The 27,591-nt window shown below is 49.9% G+C and overlaps 1 protein-coding gene across 3 annotated transcripts in view; it reads left to right on the top strand.

The window, feature by feature from the left end:
• The first annotated feature begins 1,187 nt into the window (after positions 1 to 1,187).
• Positions 1,188 to 27,591, top strand: part of CFAP58 (cilia and flagella associated protein 58) — a 321,538-nt gene continuing 295,134 nt past the window's right edge. The window contains exons 1-2 of one of the 3 annotated variants that reach the window (XM_063962656.1): positions 1,190 to 1,652; positions 6,194 to 6,402. In XM_063962656.1, the coding sequence (XP_063818726.1) occupies positions 6,400 to 6,402 (3 nt within the window). In that variant the 5' untranslated portion in view covers positions 1,190 to 1,652; positions 6,194 to 6,399. Of the gene's footprint in view, positions 1,653 to 6,193; positions 6,403 to 27,591 lie in introns of all 3 variants that reach the window. The other 2 variants (XM_063962657.1, XM_063962655.1) reach the window with 2 other exon arrangements.

The following is a 27,591-nucleotide window of genomic DNA, read 5'->3' as shown; positions in this document are numbered from 1 at the left end:
CGGGCTTCTGTCCCGCGATTTGGTGTAAAAAATGGCGGGGGCTCATGCATATATACAGTGCCCAGCTGTATATATGCTGCTTTTGCCAGGAGGTACTCAATTGCTGCCCAGGGCGCCCCCCCTGCACCCTACAGTGACCGGAGTGTGTGGGTTAGTGTGGGCGCAATGGCGCACAGCTGCAGTGCTGTGCGCTACCTCATGTGAAGACAGGAGTCTTCTGCCGCCGATTTTTACGTCTTCTTGCTTCATCCACCGGCTTCTGTCTTCTGGCTCTGCGAGGGGGGCGGCGGCGCGGCTCCGGGAACGGACGACCAAGGTTAAGTTCCTGTGTTCGAACCCTCTGGAGCTAATGGTGTCCAGTAGCCTAAGAAGCGCAACCTAGCCGCAGTTAGTAGGTTTGCTTCTCTCCCCTCAGTCCCACGTAGCAGAGAGTCTGTTGCCAGCAGAAGCTCTCTGAAAATAAAAAACCTAACTAAAATACTTTCTTATTAGCAAGCTCAGGAGAGCTCACTAAAATGCACCCAGCTCCTTCCGGGCACAGATACTAACTGAGGTCTGGAGGAGGGGCATAGAGGGAGGAGCCAGTGCACACCAGTAGTACTAATTCTTTCTTAGAGTGCCCAGTCTCCTGCGGAGCCCGTCTATTCCCCATGGTCCTTACGGAGTCCCCAGCATCCACTAGGACGTTAGAGAAAGTAAAGGTGCTGCTGGAGTAATATCTCCATAGGCCGCCCAATCATACATTTTACAGCTGTAACCACTTTTTGGGGGCAAAAACACCAAAGAAGAGATGACCTGTTTATACATCTGAGGGGTAACCCTGATACACTGACACACCCCGAACTGGTACACTGACACACCCCGAACTGGTACACTGACACACCCCGAACTGGTACACTGACACACCCTAGCTCGGTATAATGGGGCACCCCTGAACCAGTACACTCACACTGCTATCCCGCCCCGCATGTCAGTGCCGCCCCCATCCCGGAGACGTGCAGTGGCGTCGCACAGCGGCGATGCCTTTGCACTTCAAGAGTAGCTCCCGACTAACGCAGCTTTAGCGTGCTGGCCAGGGAGCTACTCGTCGCTCTCCGGCGCGTTGACCGGACGACGACGCCTATACGCCGGCTTAACGTCGCCGTCCAGCCCACTCCCGCCCAGCGATCGCTAGGCAACGACGGCCGCCATGCGCCGGCTCGGATCCGACCCGATCGCTGCGCTGCGAGAAACTGCAGCGAGCGATCGGGTCGGAATGACCCCCATAGACCAGCCCATAGCGTAGACGGCTCTCGTTTTTGCATATAGGCTGCGAATTGCGGATGAGCATGCGATAGCTCCGGTGGGCGTCTCTCTGCATTCCCGGGCGGCAGCTTCACTTGTAAAACTCTTCTATTCCCCTTCATGCTGGAGACACCTGCGAGTCACCTGTAGAAACACAGCGCCCCCTCCCCCCGCCCTGTCTATCGCGGACACCGCAGCAATGGTAAATACCGGGAGAGACTTTAACTGTAACAGCTGCCAGGAGTAAACATGGCGGCGGCAGCTTCCCGCCAGTCCCTGAGCGCGGCTCCTGCGCATGCACCGCCCTGTTGCTAGGATACCGAAAGGACGCGAGCTGCTCTCACGGTGACGGCGGCATCATGTCTGAGGTGAGGCCGGGGGGGACAGTGTCATATTGGGGGACGGGGCAGTGTAATACAGGGGGGGGCAGTGTGGTATATGGAGGGGCAGTGTGGTATATGGGGGAGTGTAATACAGGGGGGCAGTGTGATATATGGAGGGGCAGTGTGGTATATGGAGGAGTGTAATACAGGGGGGCAGTGTGGTATATGGAGGGGCAGTGTGGTATATGGGGGAGTGTAATATAGGGGGGCAGTGTTATATTGGGGGACGGGGCAGTGTAATACATGGGGGCAGTGTGGTATATGGGGGAGTGTAATACAGGGGGCAGTGTGGTATATGGGGCAGTGTAATACATGGGGGCAGTGTGGTATATGGGGGCAGTGTGGTATATGGGGGAGTGTAATATAGGGGGGGCAGTGTGGTATATGGGGGGCAGTGTGGTATATGGGGGAGTGTAATATAGGGGGGCAGTGTGATATATGGAGGGGCAGTGTGGTATATGGGGGAGTGTAATACATGGGGGCAGTGTGATATATGGAGGGGCAGTGTGGTATATGGGGGAGTGTAATACAGGGGGGCAGTGTGATATATGGAGGGGCAGTGTGGTATATGGGGGAGTGTAATACAGGGGGGCAGTGTGATATATGGAGGGGCAGTGTGGTATATGGGGGAGTGTAATACAGGGGGGCAGTGTGATATATGGAGGGGCAGTGTGGTATATGGGGGAGTGTAATACAGGGGGGCAGTGTGATATATGGAGGGGCAGTGTGGTATATGGGGGAGTGTAATACAGGGGGGCAGTGTGGTATATGGAGGGGCAGTGTGGTATATGGGGGAGTGTAATATAGGGGGCAGTGTGATATATGGAGGGGCAGTGTGAGATATGGGGGAGTGTAATTTAGGGGGGCAGTGTGGTATATGGAGGGGCAGTGTGGTATATGGGGGAGTGTAATATAGGGGGCAGTGTGATATATGGAGGGGCAGTGTGATATATGGGGGAGTGTAATTTAGGGGGGCAGTGTGGTATATGGAGGGGCAGTGTGGTATATGGGGGAGTGTAATATAGGGGGCAGTGTGATATGGGGGGCAGTGTGATATGGGGACGGGGCAGTGTGATATAGGGGGGAGTGTAATATAGGGGGGCAGTGTGATATGGGGACGGGGCAGTATGATATAGGGGGGAGTGTAATATAGGGGGGGCATTGTGATATGGGGACGGGGCAGTGTGGTTTAGGGGGGAGTGTAATATAGGGGGGCAGTGTGATATGGGGACGGGGCAGTGTGATATAGGGGGGAGTGTAATATAGGGGGGCAGTGTGATATGGGGACGGGGCAGTATGATATAGGGGGGAGTGTAATATAGGGGGGGCATTGTGATATGGGGACGGGGCAGTGTGGTATAGGGGGAAGTGTAATATAGGGGGGCAGTGTGATATGGGGACGGGGCAGTATGATATAGGGGGGAGTGTAATATAGGGGGGGCATTGTGATATGGGGACGGGGCAGTGTGGTATAGGGGGGAGTGTAATATAGGGGGGCAGTGTGATTTGGGGACGGGGCAGTGTGATATAGGGGGGCAGTGTGATATGGGGACGGGGCAGTGTGATATGGGGGGAGTGTAATATAGGGGGGCAGTGTGATATAAGGGGGAGTGTAATATAGGGGGGCAGTGTGATAGTGTGATATATGGAGGGACCGGTCATATGGGGGGAGTGTAATATACTGGGAGCAGTGTGATATATGGAGGGGCAGTGTGTTATACAGGTGAGTATATTATAGTGGGCAGGGTGATATAGTGGGCAGTGTTATAGTGTGATATATGGAGGGACAGTGTCATATGGGGGACGGGGTGTAGTATGGTATAAGTGGAAGTGTAATATAGGGGGAACAGTGTCATATATGGAGGGGCAGTGTCATATGGGGGGATTGTAATATATGGGGAGCAGTGTGATATATGGAGGGGCAGTGTCATATGGGGGGATTGTAATATAGGGGGAGCAGTGTGATATATGGAGGGGCAGTGTCATATGGGGGGATTGTAATATAGGGGGAGCAGTGTGATATATGGAGGGGCAGTGTGATATACAGGTGAGTATAATATAGTGGGCAGGGTGATATAGGGGGGCAGTGTGATAGTGTAATATATGGAGGGACAGTGTCATATGGGGGATGGGGCAGTGTGATATAGGGGGCAGTGTAATATAGGGGGAGTGGGATATAGGGGGGCAGTGTCATATGGGTGACAGGGCAGTGTGGAATAGGGGGCAGTGTAGTATAGGGGGGAGTGTAATATAGTGGGGCAGTGTGATATATGGAGGGGCAGTGTGATATAGGGGGGAGTGTAATATAGGGGGCAGTGTGATATATGAAGGGGCAGTGTGGTATGGGGGGAGTGTAATATAGGGGGGCAGTGTGATATGGGGATGGGCAGTGTGATATAGGGGGGAGAGTAATATAGGGGGGCAGTGTGGACAATGTTGCATGGAGGGCAGCTAGAGTGATATAAGGGGACAGTGTGATGTAGGTGGAGGACAGTGTCACATGAAGGGCAGTCAGTGTGATATAGGGGGGAGTGTAATATAGGGGGCAGTGTGATATATGAAGGGGCAGTGTGGTATGGGGGGAGTGTAATATAGGGGGGCAGTGTGATATGGGGATGGGCAGTGTGATATAGGGGGGAGAGTAATATAGGGGGGCAGTGTGGACAATGTTGCATGGAGGGCAGCTAGAGTGATATAAGGGGACAGTGTGATATAGGTGGAGGACAGTGTCACATGGAGGGCAGTCAGTGTGATATATGGGGGCAGTGTGATATAGGTGGAGGACAGTGTCACATGGAGGGCAGTCAGTGTGATATAGGGGGGCAGTGTGATATAGGTGGAGGACATTGTCACATGAAGGGCAGTCAGTGTGATATAGGGGGACAGTGTGATATAGGTGGAGATCAGTGTCACATGAAGGGCAGTCAGTGTGATATAAGGGGACAGTGTGATAGAGGTGGAGGACAGTGTCACATGGAGGGTAGTCAGTGTGATATAGGGGGGCAGTGTGATATAGGTGGAGGACAGTGTCACATGAAGGGCAGTCAGTGTGATATAGGGGGGCAGTGTGATATAGGTGGAGGACATTGTCACATGAAGGGCAGTCAGTGTGATATAGGGGGGCAGTGTGATATAGGTGGAGGACATTGTCACATGAAGGGCAGTCAGTGTGATTTTGGGGGGCAGTGTGATATAGGGGGCAGTGTGATATAGGGGGGGGGGCAGTGTGATATAGGTGGAGGACAGTGTCACATGAAGGGCAGCCAGTGTGATATAGGGGGGCAGTGTGATATAGGTGGAGAACAGTGTCACATGGAGGGCAGTCAGTGTGATATAGGGGGGCAGTGTGATATAGGTGGAGGATAGTGTCACATGAAGGGCAGTCAGTGTGATATAGGGGGGCAGTGTGATATAGGCGGAGGACAGTGTCACATGGAGGGCAGTCAGTGTGATATAGGGGGGCAGTGTGATATAGGTGGAGGACATTGTCACATGAAGGGCAGTCAGTGTGATATAGGGGGGCAGTGTGATATAGGTGGAGGACATTGTCACATGAAGGGCAGTCAGTGTGATATAGGGGGGCAGTGTGATATAGGTGGAGGACATTGTCACATGAAGGGCAGTCAGTGTGATTTTGGGGGGCAGTGTGATATAGGGGGCAGTGTGATATAGGGGGGGGGCAGTGTGACATTATCACATGAAGGGCAGTCAGTGTGATATAGGGGGAGGACAGTCACATGAAGGGCAGTCAGTGTGATATAGGGGGGCAGTGTGATATAGGCAGAGGATAGTGTCACATGAAGGGCAGTCAGTGTGATATAGGGGGGCAGTGTGATATAGTGGGGGGCAGTGTGACATTATCACATGAAGGGCAGTCAGTGTGATATAGGGGGAGGACAGTCACATGGAGGGCAGTCAGTGTGATATAGGGGGAGGACAGTCACATGGAGGGCAGTCAGTGTGATATAGGGGGAGGACAGTCACATGGAGGGCAGTCAGTGTGATATAGGGGGGCAGTGTGATATAGGTGGAGGACAGTGTCACATGGAGGGCAGTCAGTGTGATATAGGGGGGCAGTGTGATATAGGTCGAGGACAGTGTCACATGGAGGACAGTCAGTATAGGGGCAGTGTGATATAGGCAGAGGATAGTGTCACATGAAGGGCAGTCAGTGTGATATAGGGGGCAGTGCGATATAGGTGGAGGACAGTGTCACATTGAGGGTAGCCAGTGTGATATAGGGGGGGGGGGGGGCAGTGTGATAGTGTGACATGTGGGGGCAGTGTGATAGAGCAGGGGGGGGGAGTGTGATAGTGTGACATGGGGGGTCATATGAGGGGGCACTGTTATATAGTGGGGGATCGTATGTTATATGGGGGAACAGTTTGATAGGGGGGGCAGTGTGATAGAATGGTGAAAGCACAATACACTCATGCTGAAGGGGCAGGGTGCAGATTGCCCTTTAAAAAGTGTGAACTCACGGTACTCATTCCAAAAATGTTTGCTCTGGTTGGTTCCATTCCCAGAGGAGCACTGCGGGTGTGGCTGACATCACGCGATGTACCTGCCCACGCTCCCAGTGACACTGCAGACACTGAGGGGGGAGGCTGAGGAGTGACAGCGCCCACTGACGCGCCCAGCCCCAGCCAGGCCAGCACAGTACACTGCAGTCACCAGCCAGTAAGGCCGACCGGAACCGGAACAAGTGCCACTACTTTTTATAGACTGGTCAATGGTAAGCTCCAAGACATTATTTCCCAGCATTAATACTATTTGCAGTTATGGAATGAGATATCTACATTTGTAGTAGGAATTAATAATTTGTAATTAATAAATCATATAAAATAAATATTTATAATATATATATGGTAAGGGCAGGGGCGGCCACTTCTGTATTAGCCTAGCGCGGCTGGGACCCTTAATCCGGCCCTTGCCTGTATGATCAGCCCAGTCCATCTCAAAGTTACATACATGTCCTACTTAAATATATGAAAGAAGGCATTTTTAATATCCATGCATATACATTGTTGTCGGGTTCTTCCTGGAAGCTGGACACATAGGAAATGTTGGTTTCAGCAAGGTTGGATCGGTTTTGCGTTGTATTCTCATACTTGCTTTGCCTTTGTGGTTGAAAACACCCAGTCTTTGTGCTACCGTAGCCAATGAGCATATTGTAATAGATTTCACTTGTTAATTATACAGGCTCCACTTGAAACATGAACTCCACCTGCCTTACCGGGGGTGGGGGGGTGGGGTGCTTATCATAACTGTGAGTGGCCAACAAGAGCTGGTGATCGAATCCTGCCTTACTCCCTCATGCCCACCTTACCACTTCTGAGAGCCACGCCAGTACCCGCCAGCTGTTGTGAATGAGATAGGCAGCATGCGAGGGTTGGTGGGTGACAGGGAGGAGCAATGCAGGAGATGCAGCAGAGAGGCTCTTCCTCTGTGTCAAAGGGAGCCCATATTATAGATAATACAAAATAATGTCAGAGCATACACCTCCTGAATACCTGGTCTCCACCAGCAGAATTGACAGGCGGCGGTCCAAATAGCCATGTACACACCCACATTGTCTGGCCACACCCACACATCACTGGTCATATTCCCCCCCTTCTCAGTATAGGTCTTTGAACAATTTCATGTGGCCCTTAATCCGGCCCTGGGTCACAGCGGAGAGGCATCGGTGACGTGATCTGTAGCACCATTCCTCGGCTCCTCCTACCGAGACCTGACCCACATACCAGGGAAGCATAACTTTGTATTGTACGATAACTTAGTGAACTCCACTCAAAAATCCACTCTCATTGTTGGGTGCATTTCATCATTAAATGCCCGGTATCATGGACCCCTCATATGGAAGTGCTGCTGTCGGACACATGGTAGCCAAAATATATTTATTTTTGTACTTTTCCCTCTGCAGAATAGGCTGCAATCCATCCATCGTTCTGCTTATGTCTAGGGGAGAAATGAGACACTTGGTCTGATTCCTGTACGTGTGCTGGAGAATGTGTTGAATGATAGTTGTCATTGTACCAGAAGGATCAGTAATATGCATTGTGCGGAGTACTCACTATTACATCCATATTACTGTTGTTTGTGTCAGGAGGCCCAGATCGCTGTTATATGAGTATACTGTAGCCCAGATCGCAGTCATCAGTCTCTGAGCACATTGTACGCAGGGCGGTGTACTGCGCAGTCCGTATATTGGGGGTAATTCCAAGTTGATCGCAGCAGGAATTCTGTTAGCAATTGTGAAAAACCATGGGGGTAATTCTGAGTTGATCGCAGCAGGATCTTTGTTAGCAGTTGGCATGTGCACTGCAGGGGAGGCAGATATAACATGTGCAGAGAGTTAGATTTGGGTGGGGTGAGTTCAGGCCCGGCGACAGGGGGGGTCAAAGGGGACACCAGTACCGGGCCCCGAGGTCTAGGGGGCCCCAAAGATATGGGGCAGAAAAAATGGACAGCAGCACCTAATAATGCTTTTTAAATACTAAACTCTAGCTACCAACAAATGACAAAAAAACAATTACCAGGCCGCACCAAACCCCGCCACGTCCCCCCCCCCCCCCCCCAGTTACCCTGTCACTTGGTCTAGACCAGTTCACGCTGTGTATTGTGCATGACGCTTAGCCGGGTGTGACGCGCATAACGATCTGCCGGGTTGCCGGCGCCAGCCTTTCCCTGTGGTCCCTTCCCCCTCCGCCGAAGAGCCAGATAGCCACAGCCAAGCAGGAAAATTGCTGCTCGCTGGGCACAGTGTGTCAGAGGCTCCACACAACAGCAGCCCGCAGCCCACAGCCGCTGTCCAAGTCCCTCACTGTGGTATGTTTGCCTGGATGTTTACACAGATGATCACACAATCAGTGTGATCATTATCGATATTGTAGTAAAATAAAACTCAGAAATAATTACTCTGAACTTTCAATCACGTGTGTGTGTATATATATATATATACTAGTGATGTGCACCGGAAATTTTTCGGGTTTTGGTTTTGGGTTCGGTTCCGCAGCCGTGTTTTGGGTTCGACCGCGTTTTGGCAAAACCTCACCGAATTTTTTTTGTCGGATTCGGGTGTGTTTTGGATTCGGGTGTTTTTTTCAAAAAACCCTAAAAAACAGCTTAAATCATAGAATTTGGGGGTCATTTTGATACCAAAGTATTATTAACCTCAAAAACCATAATTTACACTCATTTTCAGTCTATTCTGAATACCTCACACCTCACAATATTATTTTTAGTCCTAAAATTTGCACCTAGGTCGCTGGATGACTAAGCTAAGCGACCCTAGTGGCCGACACAAACACCGGGCCCATCTAGGAGTGGCACTGCAGTGTCACGCAGGATGTCCCTTCCAAAAAACCCTCCCCAAACAGCACATGACGCAAAGAAAAAAAGAGGCGCAATGAGGTAGCTGTGTGAGTAAGATAAGCGACCCTAGTGGCCGACACAAACACCGGGCCCATCTAGGAGTGGCACTGCAGTGTCACGCAGGATGTCCCTTCCAAAAAACCCTCCCCAAACAGCACATGACGCAAAGAAAAAAAGAGGCGCAATGAGGTAGCTGTGTGAGTAAGATAAGCGACCCTAGTAGCCGACACAAACACCGGGCCCATCTAGGAGTGGCACTGCAGTGTCACGCAGGATGTCCCTTCCAAAAAACCCTCCCCAAACAGCACATGACGCAAAGAAAAAGAGAGGCGCAATGAGGTAGCTGTGTGAGTAAGATAAGCGACCCTAGTGGCCGACACAAACACCGGGCCCATCTAGGAGTGGCACTGCAGTGTCACGCAGGATGTCCCTTCCAAAAAACCCTCCCCAAACAGCACATGACGCAAAGAAAAAAAGAGGCGCAATGAGGTAGCTGTGTGAGTAAGATAAGCGACCCTAGTGGCCGACACAAACACCGGGCCCATCTAGGAGTGGCACTGCAGTGTCACGCAGGATGTCCCTTCCAAAAAACCCTCCCCAAACAGCACATGACGCAAAGAAAAAAAGAGGCGCAATGAGGTAGCTGTGTGAGTAAGATAAGCGACCCTAGTGGCCGACACAAACACCGGGCCCATCTAGGAGTGGCACTGCAGTGTCACGCAGGATGTCCCTTCCAAAAAACCCTCCCCAAACAGCACATGACGCAAAGAAAAAAAGAGGCGCAATGAGGTAGCTGTGTGAGTAAGATAAGCGACCCTAGTGGCCGACACAAACACCGGGCCCATCTAGGAGTGGCACTGCAGTGTCACGCAGGATGTCCCTTCCAAAAAACCCTCCCCAAACAGCACATGACGCAAAGAAAAAAAGAGGCGCAATGAGGTAGCTGTGTGAGTAAGATAAGCGACCCTAGTGGCCGACACAAACACCGGGCCCATCTAGGAGTGGCACTGCAGTGTCACGCAGGATGTCCCTTCCAAAAAACCCTCCCCAAACAGCACATGACGCAAAGAAAAAAAGAGGCGCAATGAGGTAGCTGTGTGAGTAAGATAAGCGACCCTAGTGGCCGACACAAACACCGGGCCCATCTAGGAGTGGCACTGCAGTGTCACGCAGGATGTCCCTTCCAAAAAACCCTCCCCAACCAGCACATGACGCAAAGAAAAAAAGAGGCGCAATGAGGTAGCTGTGTGAGTAAGATAAGCGACCCTAGTGGCCGACACAAACACCGGGCCCATCTAGGAGTAGCACTGCAGTGTCACGCAGGATGTCCCTTCCAAAAAACCCTCCCCAAACAGCACATGACGCAAAGAAAAAAAGAGGCGCAATGAGGTAGCTGTGTGAGTAAGATAAGCGACCCTAGTGGCCGACACAAACACCGGGCCCATCTAGGAGTGGCACTGCAGTGTCACGCAGGATGTCCCTTCCAAAAAACCCTCCCCAAACAGCACATGACGCAAAGAAAAAAAGAGGCGCAATGAGGTAGCTGTGTGAGTAAGATAAGCGACCCTAGTGGCCGACACAAACACCCGGCCCATCTAGGAGTGGCACTGCAGTGTCACGCAGGATGTCCCTTCCAAAAAACCCTCCCCAAACAGCACATGACGCAAAGAAAAAAAGAGGCGCAATGAGGTAGCTGTGTGAGTAAGATAAGCGACCCTAGTGGCCGACACAAACACCGGGCCCATCTAGGAGTGGCACTGCAGTGTCACGCAGGATGTCCCTTCCAAAAAACCCTCCCCAAACAGCTCATGACGCAAAGAAAAAAAGAGGCGCAATGAGGTAGCTGTGTGAGTAAGATAAGCGACCCTAGTGGCCGACATAAACACCGGGCCCATCTAGGAGTGGCACTGCAGTGTCACGCAGAATGTCCCTTCCAAAAAACCCTCCCCAAACAGCACATGACGCAAAGAAAAAAAGAGGCGCAATGAGGTAGCTGTGTGAGTAAGATAAGCGACCCTAGTGGCCGACACAAACACCGGGCCCATCTAGGAGTGGCACTGCAGTGTCACGCAGGATGGCCCTTCCAAAAAACATTCCACAAACAGCACATGACGCAAAGAAAAATTAAAGAAAAAAGAGGTGCAAGATGGAATTGTCCTTGGGCCCTCCCACCCACCCTTATGTTGTATAAACAGGACATGCACACTTTAACCAACCCATCATTTCAGTGACAGGGTCTGCCACACGACTGTGACTGAAATGACGGGTTGGTTTGGACCCCCACCAAAAAAGAAGCAATTAATCTCTCCTTGCACAAACTGGCTCTACAGAGGCAAGATGTCCACCTCATCATCATCCTCCGATATATCACCGTGTACATCCCCCTCCTCACAGATTATCAATTCGTCCCCACTGGAATCCACCATCTCAGCTCCCTGTGTACTTTGTGGAGGCAATTGCTGCTGGTCAATGTCTCCACGGAGGAATTGATTATAATTCATTTTAATGAACATCATCTTCTCCACATTTTCTGGATGTAACCTCGTACGCCGATTGCTGACAAGGTGAGCGGCGGCACTAAACACTCTTTCGGAGTACACACTTGTGGGAGGGCAACTTAGGTAGAATAAAGCCAGTTTGTGCAAGGGCCTCCAAATTGCCTCTTTTTCCTGCCAGTATAAGTACGGACTGTGTGACGTGCCTACTTGGATGCGGTCACTCATATAATCCTCCACCATTCTTTCAATGGTGAGAGAATCATATGCAGTGACAGTAGACGACATGTCCGTAATCGTTGTCAGGTCCTTCAGTCCGGACCAGATGTCAGCATCAGCAGTCGCTCCAGACTGCCCTGCATCACCGCCAGCGGGTGGGCTCGGAATTCTGAGCCTTTTCCTCGCACCCCCAGTTGCGGGAGAATGTGAAGGAGGAGATGTTGACAGGTCGCGTTCCGCTTGACTTGACAATTTTCTCACCAGCAGGTCTTTCAACCCCAGCAGACTTGTGTCTGCCGGAAAGAGAGATCCAAGGTAGGCTTTAAATCTAGGATCGAGCACGGTGGCCAAAATGTAGTGCTCTGATTTCAACAGATTGACCACCCGTGAATCCTTGTTAAGCGAATTAAGGGCTCCATCCACAAGTCCCACATGCCTAGCGGAATCGCTCCGTGTTAGCTCCTCCTTCAATGTCTCCAGCTTCTTCTGCAAAAGCCTGATGAGGGGAATGACCTGACTCAGGCTGGCAGTGTCTGAACTGACTTCACGTGTGGCAAGTTCAAAGGGCATCAGAACCTTGCACAACGTTGAAATCATTCTCCACTGCACTTGAGACAGGTGCATTCCACCTTCTATATCGTGCTCAATTGTATAGGCTTGAATGGCCTTTTGCTGCTCCTCCAACCTCTGAAGCATATAGAGGGTTGAATTCCACCTCGTTACCACTTCTTGCTTCAGATGATGGCAGGGCAGGTTCAGTAGTTTTTGGTGGTGCTCCAGTCTTCTGTACGTGCTGCCTGTACGCCGAAAGTGTCCCGCAATTCTTCTGGCCACCGACAGCATCTCTTGCACGCCCCTGTCGTTTTTTTAAAAATTCTGCACCACCAAATTCAAGGTATGTGCAAAACATGGGACGTGCTGGAATTTGCCCATATTTAATGCACACACAATATTGCTGGCGTTGTCCGATGCCACAAATCCACAGGAGAGTCCAATTGGGGTAAGCCATTCCGCGATGATCTTCCTCAGTTGCCGTAAGAGGTTTTCAGCTGTGTGCGTATTCTGGAAAGCGGTGATACAAAGTGTAGCCTGCCTAGGAAAGAGTTGGCGTTTGCGAGATGCTGCTACTGGTGCCGCCGCTGCTGTTCTTGCGGCGGGAGTCCATACATCTACCCAGTGGGCTGTCACAGTCATATAGTCCTGACCCTGCCCTGCTCCACTTGTCCACATGTCCGTGGTTAAGTGGACATTGGGTACAGCTGCATTTTTTAGGACACTGGTGAGTCTTTTTCTGAGGTCTGTGTACATTTTCGGTATCGCCTGCCTAGAGAAGTGGAACCTAGATGGTATTTGGTAACGGGGGCACACTACCTCAAGAAATTGTCTAGTTCCCTGTGAACTAACGGCGGATACTGGACGCACGTCTAACACCAACATAGTTGTCAAGGCCTCAGTTATCCGCTTTGCAGCAGGATGACTGCTGTGATATTTCATCTTCCTCGCAAAGGACTGTTGGACAGTCAATTGCTTACTGGAAGTAGTACAAGTGGTCTTCCGACTTCCCCTCTGGGATGACCATCGACTCCCAGCAGCAACAACAGCAGCGCCAGCAGCAGTAGGCGTTACACGCAAGGATGCATCGGAGGAATCCCAGGCAGGAGAGGACTCGTCAGAATTGCCAGTGACATGGCCTGCAGGACTATTGGCATTCCTGGGAAAGGAGGAAATTGACACTGAGGGAGTTGGTGGGGTGGTTTGCGTGAGCTTGGTTACAAGAGGAAGGGATTTACTGGTCAGTGGACTGCTTCCGCTGTCACTCAAAGTTTTTGAACTTGTCACTGACTTATTATGAATGCGCTGCAGGTGACGTATAAGGGAGGATGTTCCGAGGTGGTTAACGTCCTTACCCCTACTTATTACAGCTTGACAAAGGCAACACACGGCTTGACACCTGTTGTCCGCATTTCTGTTGAAATACCTCCACACTGAAGAGCTGATTTTTTTGGTATTTTCACCAGGCATGTCAACGGCCATATTCCTCCCACGGACAACAGGTGTCTCCCCGGGTGCCTGACTTAAACAAACCACCTCACCATCAGAATCCTCCTGGTCAATTTCCTCCCCAGCGCCAGCAACACCCATATCCTCCTCATCCTGGTGTACTTCAACACTGACATCTTCAATCTGACTATCAGGAACTGGACTGCGGGTGCTCCTTCCAGCACTTGCAGGGGGCGTGCAAATGGTGGAAGGCGCATGCTCTTCACGTCCAGTGTTGGGAAGGTCAGGCATCGCAACCGACACAATTGGACTCTCCTTGTGGATTTGGGATTTCGAAGAACGCACAGTTCTTTGCGGTGCTTTTGCCAGCTTGAGTCTTTTCAGTTTTCTAGCGAGAGGCTGAGTGCTTCCATCCTCATGTGAAGCTGAACCACTAGCCATGAACATAGGCCAGGGCCTCAGCCGTTCCTTGCCACTCCGTGTGGTAAATGGCATATTGGCAAGTTTACGCTTCTCCTCCGACAATTTTATTTTAGGTTTTGGAGTCCTTTTTTTACTGATATTTGGTGTTTTGGATTTGACATGCTCTGTACTATGACATTGGGCATCGGCCTTGGCAGACGACGTTGCTGGCATTTCATCGTCTCGGCCATGACTAGTGGCAGCAGCTTCAGCACGAGGTGGAAGTGGATCTTGATCTTTCCCTTATTTTGGAACCTCAACATTTTTGTTCTCCATATTTTAATAGGCACAACTAAAAGGCACCTCAGGTAAACAATGGAGATGGATGGATACTAGTATACTTATGGATGGACTGCCGAGTGCCGACACAGAGGTAGCTACAGCCGTGGACTACCGTACTGTGTCTGCTGCTAATATAGACTGGATGATAATGAGATGAAATCAATATATATATGTATGTATATATAATATCACTAGTACTGCAGCCGGACAGGTAGATAATATATTTATTAGGTAATGATGACTGATGACGGACCTGCTGGACACTGTCAGCTCAGCAGCACCGCAGACTGCTACAGTAAGCTACTATACTATAGTAGTATGTACAAAGAAGAAAAAAAAAAAAAAAACCACGGGTAGGTGGTATACAATTATGGATGGACTGCCGAGTGCCGACACAGAGGTAGCTACAGCCGTGGACTAACGTACTGTGTCTGCTGCTAATATAGAGTCTAGACTGGATGATAAATTATTGATAATGAGATGAAATCAATATAATATCACTAGTACTGCAGCCGGACAGGTACTATATATATTTATTATGTAATGACTGATGACGGACCTGCTGGACACTGTCAGGTCAGCAGCACCGCAGACTGCTACAGTAAGCTACTATAGTAGTATGTATAAAGAAGAATGAAAAAAAAAAAACCACGGGTAGGCGGTATACAATATTATATATATATATATATATATATATATATTATATACAATTATATATATATATATATATATATATATATATTAAACTGGTGGTGATTGATTATTAAACTGGTGGTCAGGTCACGTTGCAACTTGCAACTAGTACTCCGAGTCCTAAGCAGACAATCACAAAATATATTATTATACTGGTGGTCAGTGTGGTCACAACAATGGCAGTGTGGCACTGACTCTGGCAGCAAAAGTGTGCACTGTACGTTATATGTACTCCTGAGTCCTGCTCTCAGACTCTAACTGCTCCCCACTGTCAGTGTCTCCCCCACAAGTCAGATAATTAATACAATACACAGTCACACTATCTAATCTATATCACTTCAGCAAGTAGTATAGTAGTATAGTAGTACTCCTCCTAATAGTAATAATGCTCCCCAAAATACTGTGTCTCTCTCATCTCTACTGTGTCTCTCTCTTCTCTAAACGGAGAGGACGCCAGCCACGTCCTCTCCCTATGACTCTCAATGCACGTGTGAAAATGGCGGCGACGCGCGGCTCCTTATATAGAATCCGAGTCTCGCGAGAATCCGACAGCGGGATGATGACGTTCGGGCGCGCTCGGGTTAACCGAGCAAGGCGGGAAGATCCGAGTTGCTCGGACCCGTGAAGAAAAAACTGAAGTTCGGGCGGGTTCGGATTCAGAGGAACCGAACCCGCTCATCACTAATATATACACACATATATATATATATATATATATATATATATATATACACACACACAGTACACACACAGTCAAAATTCCGGCATTGAAAGCAGTCCCATATATGATTGCCCCCACTGTGTTCAGGAACGCCAAGATGCTGTATTGAGCTTCTTGTATGAGTCTAATGTGCCACCAATCTGGGGATCTGTGTGTGTGTATGTGTATATATATATATTATATATATTATATGCGATGTGCGGCACTCTGCAGTCTATTCAATAATTCATCCCGACCCCAGCATAGCAATGTTTCAGGCTTTATTAGCCCGTCTTCAGGCAGTACATACCTCAAGATGGGCTAATAAAGCCTGAAACATTGCTATGCTGGCTCCGTGATGAAGTATTGAATAGACCGCAGAGTGGCGCACATCGCCTATATGTATTCTATACAGTGAGTGTGTCAACCGCGGCAAGTTGACACACAGGAAGGAGAGTGCACGCTGTTCGGTAATAAATATATATATATATATATATATATATATATATATATATATTATATCTCTTATCATACCTCCTTGATGTCAATTATATCTAGTGACCTGATAAGCTGCCTTCTTTTATATATATATTTAAAGCCACCCTCTGCTTTAAAAAGGGGTGGGGTGGGGGGGGGTGTCAAAGGGGGTTGCAGGGGCCCGAGAGATATTGGTGTACCGGGCCCCAAGATTTCTGTTGCCGGCCCTGGGTGAGTTCAATCTGCAATCTAAATTGCAGTGTAAAAATAAAGCAGCCAGTATTTACCCTGCACAGAAACAAAATAACCCACCCAAAACTAACCCTCTCTGCACATGTTATATCTGCCCCCCCCCCCCCCCCCTGCAGTGCACATGGTTTTGCCCAACTGCTAAAAAATGTCCTGCTGCGATCAACTTGGAATTACCCCCCATGTGCACTGCAGGGGAGGCAGATATAACGTGCAGAGAGAGTTAGATTTGGGTGGGGTGAGTTCAATCTGCAATCTAAATTGCAGTGTAAAAATAAAGCAGCCAGTATTTACCCTGCACAGAAATAAAATAACCCACCCAAATCTAACTCTCTCTGCACATGTTATATTTGCCTCCCCTGCAGTGCACATGGTTTTGCCCAACTGCAAAAAAATTCCTGCTGCGATCAACTTGGAATTACCCCCATTATTCTGCCAGAATTTCCTATGTGATTAAGTAGTATATAATACCTCATTCATAAAAATTGCTTACAGCAGTGGCTCCCAAACTGTGCCTTGCCAATCCAGAGCCAGGACCAATCCAAATTATTTATGGTCAATGTAATAGGCAAAACCAGTCCTGGTGGCTGCCAATCATAACATATGTGGACAAACACAAGTGAATCCTGTCCCTCACCACGTAACTGACCCAAAGGATGACATATAAACACAATTTTACTTCATTTAATATTGTTTTCTGAATTTCTAAAAAAATACACTTTTGGCCTAGAGGAGCCGTGAAAGCAATTCTGATACTGTATGGCGCCGTGATTCAAAAAAGTTTGGGAACCGCTGTCCTACATCATAAAGAAGGTGACAAAGTATCCACAATCGCTATATATTTAAGGAGATGGTATATTCTTTCCAACATCCTTATGGGTGTGAACTTATTGGGCAGCGTACTTCCACTTAGTGTATGGACACGGCCCCAGAAACCCTACACGTTTCGACCATAAATGGACTTCTTCAGGGCTAAAAAAATCTTTAAAAAAATAAATAAAAAATGATGATGCAATGTTGTGATTGATGTACTGGAAATTGTTCATAGGTCATTCATAGCAGTAAACTCAAATTTGTCTGGCTGTCCGATCACACAAATGATGATTCACATCCAGTGGATAAGTGGATCCCAAAAAATGGACTGGATTCAAGGGGGTGTATGTGTGTATCATTGTCTAATCATTACTAACAGTGGATTAACTGAGAGGTGCAGATGTTTATATCTGCTTATCTAGCACAAGATAAAGGCATATACTGTATATATGATTATTACAACAAACATATTAGATAATTATGTAGAGCAGGGACGGGGAACCTTTGGCCCTCCAGCTGTAATTGAACTACACATCCCAGCATGCTCTACTACAGTTTTGCTACTTGACCATGCTAAAACTGTTGCAAGGCATGCTGGGATGTGTAGTTCAACGTCAGCTGGAGGGCCAAAGGTTCCCCATCCCTGATGTAGAGACTACAAAGGGAAGGAGTGCCCTGCTCCCATGAGTTTGCCTTCAGTAGGGCTTTGGTAGGACACATAGAGAGATGGACGGGAGCAGTGTTGGGAATTGCAGAGGCAAGAGAGTGAGGATAAGGAGAGGTGGTAGGCTTGGATGAAGAGATAGAATGAGGGGAGGAAGTTTTGAGTGAAGGTAGGTGAAAGTTGGAAGGCTAAATGAATGTCTATTTGAGGATGGGGGGCATTCCAGAGTTTGGGAGCAACAAAGGAGATGTCCTGGAGCAGGGAGGATTAGAGACAGCAGTGATTGGCAGATTGAAGTGGGATGAAGGGATTGTGTGTGAGAATGAGGATGGGGAGTGGAGTGGCTGAGCGCTTTGCAGATGAGTGAGAGTAGTCTAAACATGATTCTGAGTGGTACTGTGAGCCAGTGGAGTGGCAGAGGGGAGCCGCAGAGGTGGGCAGACAAGAGTGGAAAATGAGGCAGGCAGCAGTGTTAGGAATAGCTTGAAGGGGCAAGGTGAAGATCTCAGTAATCTAGGTGAGATGATAAGGGCCTGATCCTGGGAGCATTATGGAGGTGGAAATATCAGGATTAGGAGAGGGACTGAAAGTGAGAGGAGAACGAATAAAGGAGGACACCCAGACAGCAGACTCAGGAACAGAGCAGAGGGAGGTATTGTCAAATGAGAGGGAACGGGGTGAAGAAGAGGGATTTTTGGTGGGGGGGAGATGAAAACCAGTTTGAAGTTTAGGCATAGGGGAGAAGGATGGGACGGTAGTCAGAGAGAGAGTAGTGCTCAAGGCACCTGATCCAGATGTGGTTGAAGAAGAAGCAGTGATAGCTCTAATATGGTAATGCAGCAGGGGGCGTCATGCCTCATGCATGCGTTACTGATCCACGCTGCGTCCTATGACGCCGCATCGGGTCGTCTGCGACACCATCGTCCGGCTGTGTGGCCAGCCACCTCAGTTACATCAAAAACGCCATGAAATCTTTGGAAACGGAGACCATTGCCCCCCCTCCCCGCCCCCAAATGGCATCAGACTGTCAGTCACTGACAGTCTGCTGATGCTGTACTGCGTCCTCTATCGCTGACCCATACTGCACATGTGCAGTACTGGTCCGGTGCATGCACAAAGTACAGAACATCTCTACTTTTCAGCATGTCCTGCCAACACTGCTGTGTTGGCAATGGTTAAACGCTACGAGTTTACTCTTACCTGAGTGTTATTGTGCATGACTAATCACCCTCAATAATATCATATGCCTGAGTCACCAGACTTAAAGGTCAGGCTGATTAGACTGCAGGTACATGTTGCTTACTTGGCTGTATAAAAGAGTCTGTATGTGCCCCAGGCTGTCACTGTGTTATTGGAGCAGCATAGTGCTGTACAGATGTATGGTATTTAGCCCAGGAGACATTGATACCTTATCATTATGACTGCTGTTTGTCTTCTATCACATCCGCTGTGCACCTACCAACTAGTAGGCATCTGCCAATACAATGGAGTGTTTATTAAGAATGGGGACACCAGGGCATGTTTGAAGGCCTAGGGAGGGGAAAGAACCAGAGGAGATATATAAGTCGAGCAGATGGACGATGTGGTGACAGACGTCAGGAGGAAGGGATGGAGTATTAGAGAAGAGTTTAATGTCGATGGAGCGGGAGAAGGCAAAAAGGAGGTGAGGATGGCATGGACTTCCACCCATGAAACAGGGAGGAGGAAGACAAAGTCGGTAGTCCCAAATCCTGCTAGGGTGGAATAGAGTCTGTAGGTAGTTAAGGGGTGAGGAGGGAATTGAAAGTGGCCAACAGGCGGGGATGGGGGAGGAATAATTAATTTCCAACTAACTTTAATTTTCAAAATGGAGTGCCAAGGTTAGAGGGGAACCTCGTAGGCTAATAGTGACTGTGCACAATTGAGGGCTCGGTTATAGAGGGATTCTGTCATTTTCTTGTGTGTGTGTGTGTGTGTGTGTGTTTGTGCCTCCCACTTATTTACATTGTGCCATTGGGAAAACATGAGGCTATGGGGGCGTGGCCTTATTTGCATAGTTACTTCTTCCTAATCTGATACAGTTTCTGGCTGGTAGAACCCCCTGCTCCATTATATGGGTTCAAAATAGATTGTACGCTGATATTAAGCCTCAAATGTCTTATAGTGTTAATATCGGTGAGGCAGGTAGATTTCATGCAACCACTGGAGACTAAAGTGCTTCAGTACAAGTAGCCAAGGCGCAGCCAGTGCAATGGCTACATACACAGGAGTACCAATAGCAACATAATGGAGGGGGTGGTAATCTCTGGGTCAGTCAGTGAATATAATAGGTGACATTTGTACCTGTCAGTGAAATGCCAATATACACACACAGCGCTCACCAGTGGCGTAACTACCGTAGGTGCAGGGGATGCAGCTGCTATGGGGCCCGGACTGCCTCCAGGGCCCACTGCTCCCCCTGCACCCAGTCACACAGCATGACCCCCAATACAAAAGGATTTCCCCAGGCACATACAGCAGCAGGTCCGGGGCAGGACTGCCTGAGTAGCACCGCCTCCCGGCACTATGCACAGTGCTGCAGCCAATGGGAAGTGCAGGATGGCAGCGCAGAAGGAAGGCCACCCTGGACGCCGCTTGGCCGCTGCAGCTGGAGGGGCTGGTGTAGTGTCTGCTGGCTGCGGCAATACATGATGTCAGTACAGGGAGACGCTTCAGAGGAACCCACCATTAAGAGGGGAAGCTGCTGTGCCCAGGATGTGGGGTATTTTCCTCATGGTCCAGTGACTGCCCAGTGCGGGCACACATACTACTGGCCCTGCATGGGTGGGGAGCGAGGAGGCGCTGCAGGGGCAGATGGGCAACTATCCCCGCCAGTCCTGTATTCTGCTCCGATAGCTGTCATGATTAACAAGATATTCCCCCACTGCTGTCTCCCCGCCTCCTACCTGTACTCTACAACCCCTTCTCTCATGCAAGCGAATCAGAGACCCAGGGAGAGAGAGGTAGAAGGGAGAGAGAGGTAGAGGAAAAAAGAGTCTGTTCATGGTCCTCATCTGAACGGGACCCTCCGCTGGGAATGTGCGTTTATTTTTTAAGTTACTGAAGTGACCCAGACTATGCCAGGTCACTTCAGGCCACTGCCTCCCCCCTGCACCCACCGCCACTCTGTTTAACCCCCTTCCCCTTCTGCATCTGCCACTGCTCTATGTCCCCCCTGCTGCCACCTCTCTGTCCCCTGCGCCTCACTGCTGCAACATCCTCCGCTCTGTCACCACTAGTATATATATTAATTTTGTCCCGGCTACCTGATTGCTGCCCCTTGCTCGCTCTGCCCCCCCAACACACAGTGTCCTTGCTTTTGCTGATGTCCCCTGCTCGCTTTATTCCCCCCCCAATTGGCCACACTATGCGGTCAGTGCAGCTCCCTCTGGCCCGTTCCACTCCCACCCCACTGTGTCTACTGCCCCCGGCTTACTCTGCCCCTTGGACCCACAGTGCTTCTGGCACAATGTCTGCACCTTTTCATATAGCCGGAAGGTTCTGTACATGAATTTCTGGGTCATGTGTATAAGCGGCTCTGCTACTGTGGGCACTATGTGTATAAGTGGCGCTGCTACTGTGGGCACTGTGTATAAGCGGCACTGCTTCTGTGGGCACAGTGTGTATAAGCGGCACTACTACTGTGGGTACTATGTGTATAAGTGGCGCTGCTACTGTGGGCACTATGTGTATAAGCGGTTCTGCTACTGTGGGCATTATGTGTATAAGCGGCTCTGCTACTGTGGGCACTATGTGTATAAGAGGCACTGCTACTGTGGGCACTGTGTGTATAAGTGGCGCTGCTACTGTGGGCACTATGTGTATAAGTGGCGCTGCTACTGTGGGCACTGTGTATAAGCGGCACTGCTTCTGTGGGAACAGTGTGTATAAGCGGCACTACTACTGTGGGCACTATGTGTCTAAGTGGCGCTGCTACTGTGGGCACTATGTGTATAAGCGGTTCTGCTACTGTGGGCATTATGTGTATAATCGGCACCGCTACTGTGGGCACTATGTGTGTAAGTGGCGCTGCTACTGTGGACACTGTGTATAAGTGGCACTGCTTCTGTGGTCACAGTGTGTATAAGCGGCACTTCTACTGTGGGTACTATGTGTATAAGTGGCGCTGCTACTGTGGGCACTATGTGTATAAGCGGTTCTGCTACTGTGGGCATTATGTGTATAAGTGGCACCGCTACTGTGGGCACTGTGTATAAGCAGCTCTGCTACTGTGGCCATTATGTGTATAAGTGGCGCTGCTACGGTGGGCACTATGTGTATAAGCGGAACTGCTACTGTGGGCACTATGTGTATAAGCGGTTCTGCTACTTGGGCATTATGTGTATAAGCAGCACTGCTACTGTGGGCATTATGTGTATAAGCAGCTCTGCTACTGTTGCCATTATGTGTATAAGTGGCGCTGCTACGGTGGGCACTATGTGTATAAGCGGAACTGCTACTGTGGGCACTATGTGTAAGCGGTTCTGCTACTGTGGTCATTATGTGTATAAGCGGCACCGCTACTGTGGGCACTATGTGTATAAGTGGTGCTGCTACTGTGGGCACTGTGTATAAGCGGCACTGCTTCTGTGGGCACAGTGTGTATAAGCGGCACTACTACTGTGGGCACTGTGTATAAGCGGTTCTGCTACTGTGGGCATTATGTGTATAAGCGGCACTGCTACTGTGGGCACTATGTGTATAAGCGGCACTGCTACTGCGTGCATTATGTGTATAAGCGGCACTGCTACTGTGGGCATTATGTGTATAAGCAGCTCTGCTACTGTTGCCACTATGTGTATAAGTGGCACCGCTACTGTGGGCACTATGTGTATAAGCGGCTCTGCTACTGTGGGCACTATGTGTATAAGTGGCGCTGCTACTGTGGGCACTAGGTGTATAAGCGGCTCTGCTACTGTGGGCACTATGTGTATAAGTGGCGCTGCTACTGTGGGCACTGTGTATAAGCGGCACTGCTTCTGTGGGCACAGTGTGTATAAGCGGCACTACTACTGTGGGTACTATGTGTATAAGTGGCGCTGCTACTGTGGGCACTATGTGTATAAGCGGTTCTGCTGCTGTGGGCATTATGTGTATAAGCGGCACCGCTACTGTGGGCACTATGTGTATAAGCGGCACTGCTACTGCGTGCATTATGTGTATAAGCGGCACTGCTTCTGTGGGCATTATGTGTATAAGCAGCTCTGCTACTGTTGCCATTATGTGTATAAGTGGCGCTGCTACGGTGGGCACTATGTGTATAAGCGGAACTGCTACTGTGGGCACTATGTGTATAAGCGGCGCTGCTACTATGGGTATTATGTGTATAAGGGGCACTACTGTGTGGCGTAACGCAGTGGTTCACAAACTTTTTTGAATCATGGTACCCTAAAGCATCAGAATTTTTTTTTCATGGCACCCCTAGGCCAAAAGTTCTTTATTGAGAAATGTAGAAAAAAAATATTTAATTAATTTAACTGTGTTTATATGTCATCATTAGGTTCAGTCATGTTGTGCGGGACAGGATACGCTTCTGCTTATCCAAATAAATTATGATTGGCAGCCGCCAGCGCTGGTTTTACCTATCACATTGACCATAAATAATATAAATTGGTCCTATGCACCAACCCAGGACACCCCTGCAAGTGCCCCGAGGCACCCTGAAGTGCCACGGCACACAATTTGAGAACCACTGGCGTAATGTGAATAATGGGCACTACTGTGTGTTGCAACGTGTATAAGGAACACTACTATGTGGTGTAATATGAATTAGGGGCACCACGTGCGGTGTAATGAGAATAAGATTGTGGTACTGTGTTGTGTAATTTGAATCGGGGGTACTATTGTGTGACCACGCCCCGTCCTTGTAAGACCACACCCATTTTTTGTGTTGCATGCTTTTAGATAGTATTTTGTTCCTTTAGAGAGTATGGGAGGTAGGGCATGAATTAAGTTGCAGGGAGGTGCCGAAAACCCTAGCACCGCCCCTGGAAATTAGTTCCACCACCTCTCTAGGAACACTTTAAGCCCTACCCCTGTGTGTGTGACAGTCTGTACCCCCTACCCCCCTGTGTATGACACACTGTACACCCCTTACCTCTTTGTGCGCGTCACTCTAACCGCTTCCCCCATGTATGACACAGTGTATACCCCCTTCCCTTGTGTGACACCCTGTACCCTCCTACCCCAGGTGTGTGTGACAGTCTGTACCCCCTACCCCCCTGTGTATGACACACTGTACACCCCTTACCTCTTTGTGCGCGTCACTCTAACCGCTTCCTCCATGTATGACACAGTGTATACCCCCTTCCCTTGTGTGACACCCTGTATCCTCCTATCCCTGTGTGTGTGTGACACCCTGTATCACCCTATCCCAGTGTGTGTGACACCCTGTATCCCCCTATCCCAGTGTGTGTGTGTGTGACACCCTGTATCCCCCTATCCCTGTGTGTGTGACACCCTGTATCCCCCTATCCCAGTGTGTGTGTGACACCCTGTATCCCCCTATCCCTGTGTGTGTGTGACACCCTGTATCCCCCTATCCCAGTGTGTGTGTGTGACACCCTGTATCCCCCTATCCCTGTGTGTGTGTGACACCCTGTATCCCCCTATCCCTGTGTGTGTGTGACACCCTGTATCCCCCTATCCCAGTGTGTGTGTGACACCCTGTATCCCCCTATCCCTGTGTGTGTGTGACACCCTGTATCCCCCTATCCCAGTGTGTGTGACACCCTGTATCCCCCTATCCCAGTGTGTGTGACACCCTGTATCCCCCTATCCCAGTGTGTGTGACACCCTGTATCCCCCTATCCCAGTGTGTGTGACACCCTGTATCCCCCTATCCCTGTGTGTGTGTGTGTGTGTGACACCCTGTATCCCCCTATCGCAGTGTGTGTGTGACACCCTGTATCCCCCTATCGCAGTGTGTGTGACACCCTGTATCCCCCTATCCCAGTGTGTGTGACACCCTGTATCCCCCTATCCCAGTGTGTGTGACACCCTGTATCCCCCTATCCCAGTGTGTGTGACACCTTGTATCCCCCTATCCCAGTGTGTGTGATACCCTGTATCCCCCTATCCCAGTGTGTGTGTGACACCCTGTATCCCCCTATCCCTGTGTGTGTGTGTGACACCCTGTATCCCCCTATCCCTGTGTGTGTGTGTGACACCCTGTATCCCCCTATCCCAGTGTGTGTGACACCCTGTATCCCCCTATCCCAGTGTGTGTTACACCCTGTATCCCCCTATCCCAGTGTGTGTGTGTGTGTGACACCCTGTATCCCCCTATCCCTGTGTGTGTGTGTGTGTGTGTGTGTGTGACACCCTGTATCCCCCTTTCCCAGTGTGTGTGACACCCTGTATCCCCCTATCGCAGTGTGTGTGACACCCTGTATCCCCCTATCGCAGTGTGTGTGACACCCTGTATCCCCCTATCCCAGTGTGTGTGACACCCTGTATCCCCCTATCCCAGTGTGTGTGACACCCTGTATCCCCCTATCCCTGTGTGTGTGTGTGACACCCTGTATCCCCCTATACCAGTGTGTGTGACACCCTGTATCCCCCTATCCCAGTGTGTGACACCCTGTATCCCCCTATCCCAGTGTGTGTGTGACACCCTGTATCCCCCTATCCCTGTGTGTGTGTGTGACACCCTGTATCCCCCTATCCCAGTGTGTGTGACACCCTGTATCCCCCTATCCCAGTGTGTGTGACACCCTGTATCCCCCTATCCCAGTGTGTGTGACACCCTGTACCCTCCTATCCCTGTGTGTGTGTGACACCCTGTATCCCCCTATCCCAGTGTGTGTGTGTGTGTGTGTGTGTGTGTGTGTGTGTGTGTGTGTGTGTGTGTGTGTGACACCCTGAAACCTCCTATACGTGTGTGTGTGTGTGTGTGTGTGACACCCTGTACCCTCCTATCCCTGTGTGTGTGTGACACCCTGTATCCCCCTATCCCAGTGTGTGTGACACCCTGTATCCCCCTATCCCTGTGTGTGTGTGACACCCTGTATCCCCCTATCCCAGTGTGTGTGACACCCTGTATCCCCCTATCCCAGTGTGTGTGACACCCTGTATCCCCCATATCGCAGTGTGTGTGACACCCTGTATCCCCCTATCCCAGTGTGTGTGACACCCTGTATCCCCCTATCGCAGTGTGTGTGACACCCTGTATCCCCCTATCGCAGTGTGTGTGACACCCTGTATCCCCCTATCCCAGTGTGTGTGACACCCTGTATCCCCCTATCCCAGTGTGTGTGACACCCTGTATCCCCCTATCCCAGTGTGTGTGACACCCTGTATCCCCCTATCGCAGTGTGTGTGACACCCTGTATCCCCCTATCGCAGTGTGTGTGTGACACCCTGTATCCCCCTATCCCAGTGTGTGTGACACCCTGTATCCCCCTATCCCTGTGTGTTTTTTGCCACCTTGTACCCCCACCCTACCCATTTGTGTGTCATCACCCTGTACCTCTACTCTACGTGTGTGTGTGTGTGTGTGTGTGTGTGTGTGTGTGTGTGTGTGTGTGTGTGTGTGTTTGTCACCCTCTACCTCCCCTCTCTGTATAATACAAAGAGGACCCTTTCATAATTTTGCTATGGGTCCCACAGAGTTCTAGTTATACCCCTGGCGCTCACCTAGGCCCGAGTACGGTTCATGCCCAAGTACTTCCTGTTCTAAGCTCCGTTGCTCTCAGACTTTTCTGCTTTTTGTATTTCCAGATAAATACAGTGTAACAGAAATGGTTGTTGTCAGTAGATTTATAACTTGGATTTGACAATCTTAAACTCCTACCTGTCACGTATGTCATCAATTCTGAAGCAGAAAAGCTCTCCTGCCGCTCAGCCGCTCCCCTGGTGACACATTAAAGCTCTGACGATGCTGCATGGACCGTTTGTTTAACGTAATCGCTCAGGTGTGACAAGGTGCGAGCATTCTCCCGTCACCTCGGCCTGTCATCACAGGAACGATTAAGTGCTACGGGCGCTTCTGTAGCCCACACCAGTAGTTTGCATTAAAGACTGTTTTGCCCCTGTGGAGCCACAAACCTCTTTTCTCTAACGTCCTAGTGGATGCTGGGGACTCCGAAAGGACCATGGGGAATAGCGGCTCCGCAGGAGACTGGGCACAAAGTAAAAGCTTTAGGACTAGCTGGTGTGCACTGGCTCCTCCCCCTATGACCCTCCTCCAAGCCTCAGTTAGATTTTGTGCCCGAACGAAAAGGGTGCAATCTAGGTGGCTCTCCTGAGCTGCTTAGAGTAAAAGTTTAAATAGGTTTTTTATTTTCAGTGAGACCTGCTGGCAACAGGCTCACTGCATCGAGGGACTTAGGGGAGAGAAACGAACTCACCTGCGTGCAGAGTGGATTGGGTTTCTTAGGCTACTGGACATTAGCTCCAGAGGGACGATCACAGGCCCAGCCATGGATGGGTCCCGGAGCCGCGCCGCCGGCCCCCTTACAGATGCTGAAGCAAGAA

This window comes from Pseudophryne corroboree, chromosome 3, assembly GCF_028390025.1.
Source record: "Pseudophryne corroboree isolate aPseCor3 chromosome 3, aPseCor3.hap2, whole genome shotgun sequence".
In the NCBI taxonomy this organism is placed as follows: domain Eukaryota; kingdom Metazoa; phylum Chordata; class Amphibia; order Anura; family Myobatrachidae; genus Pseudophryne; species Pseudophryne corroboree.
This window is presented reverse-complemented; position numbering and strand designations above follow the sequence as displayed.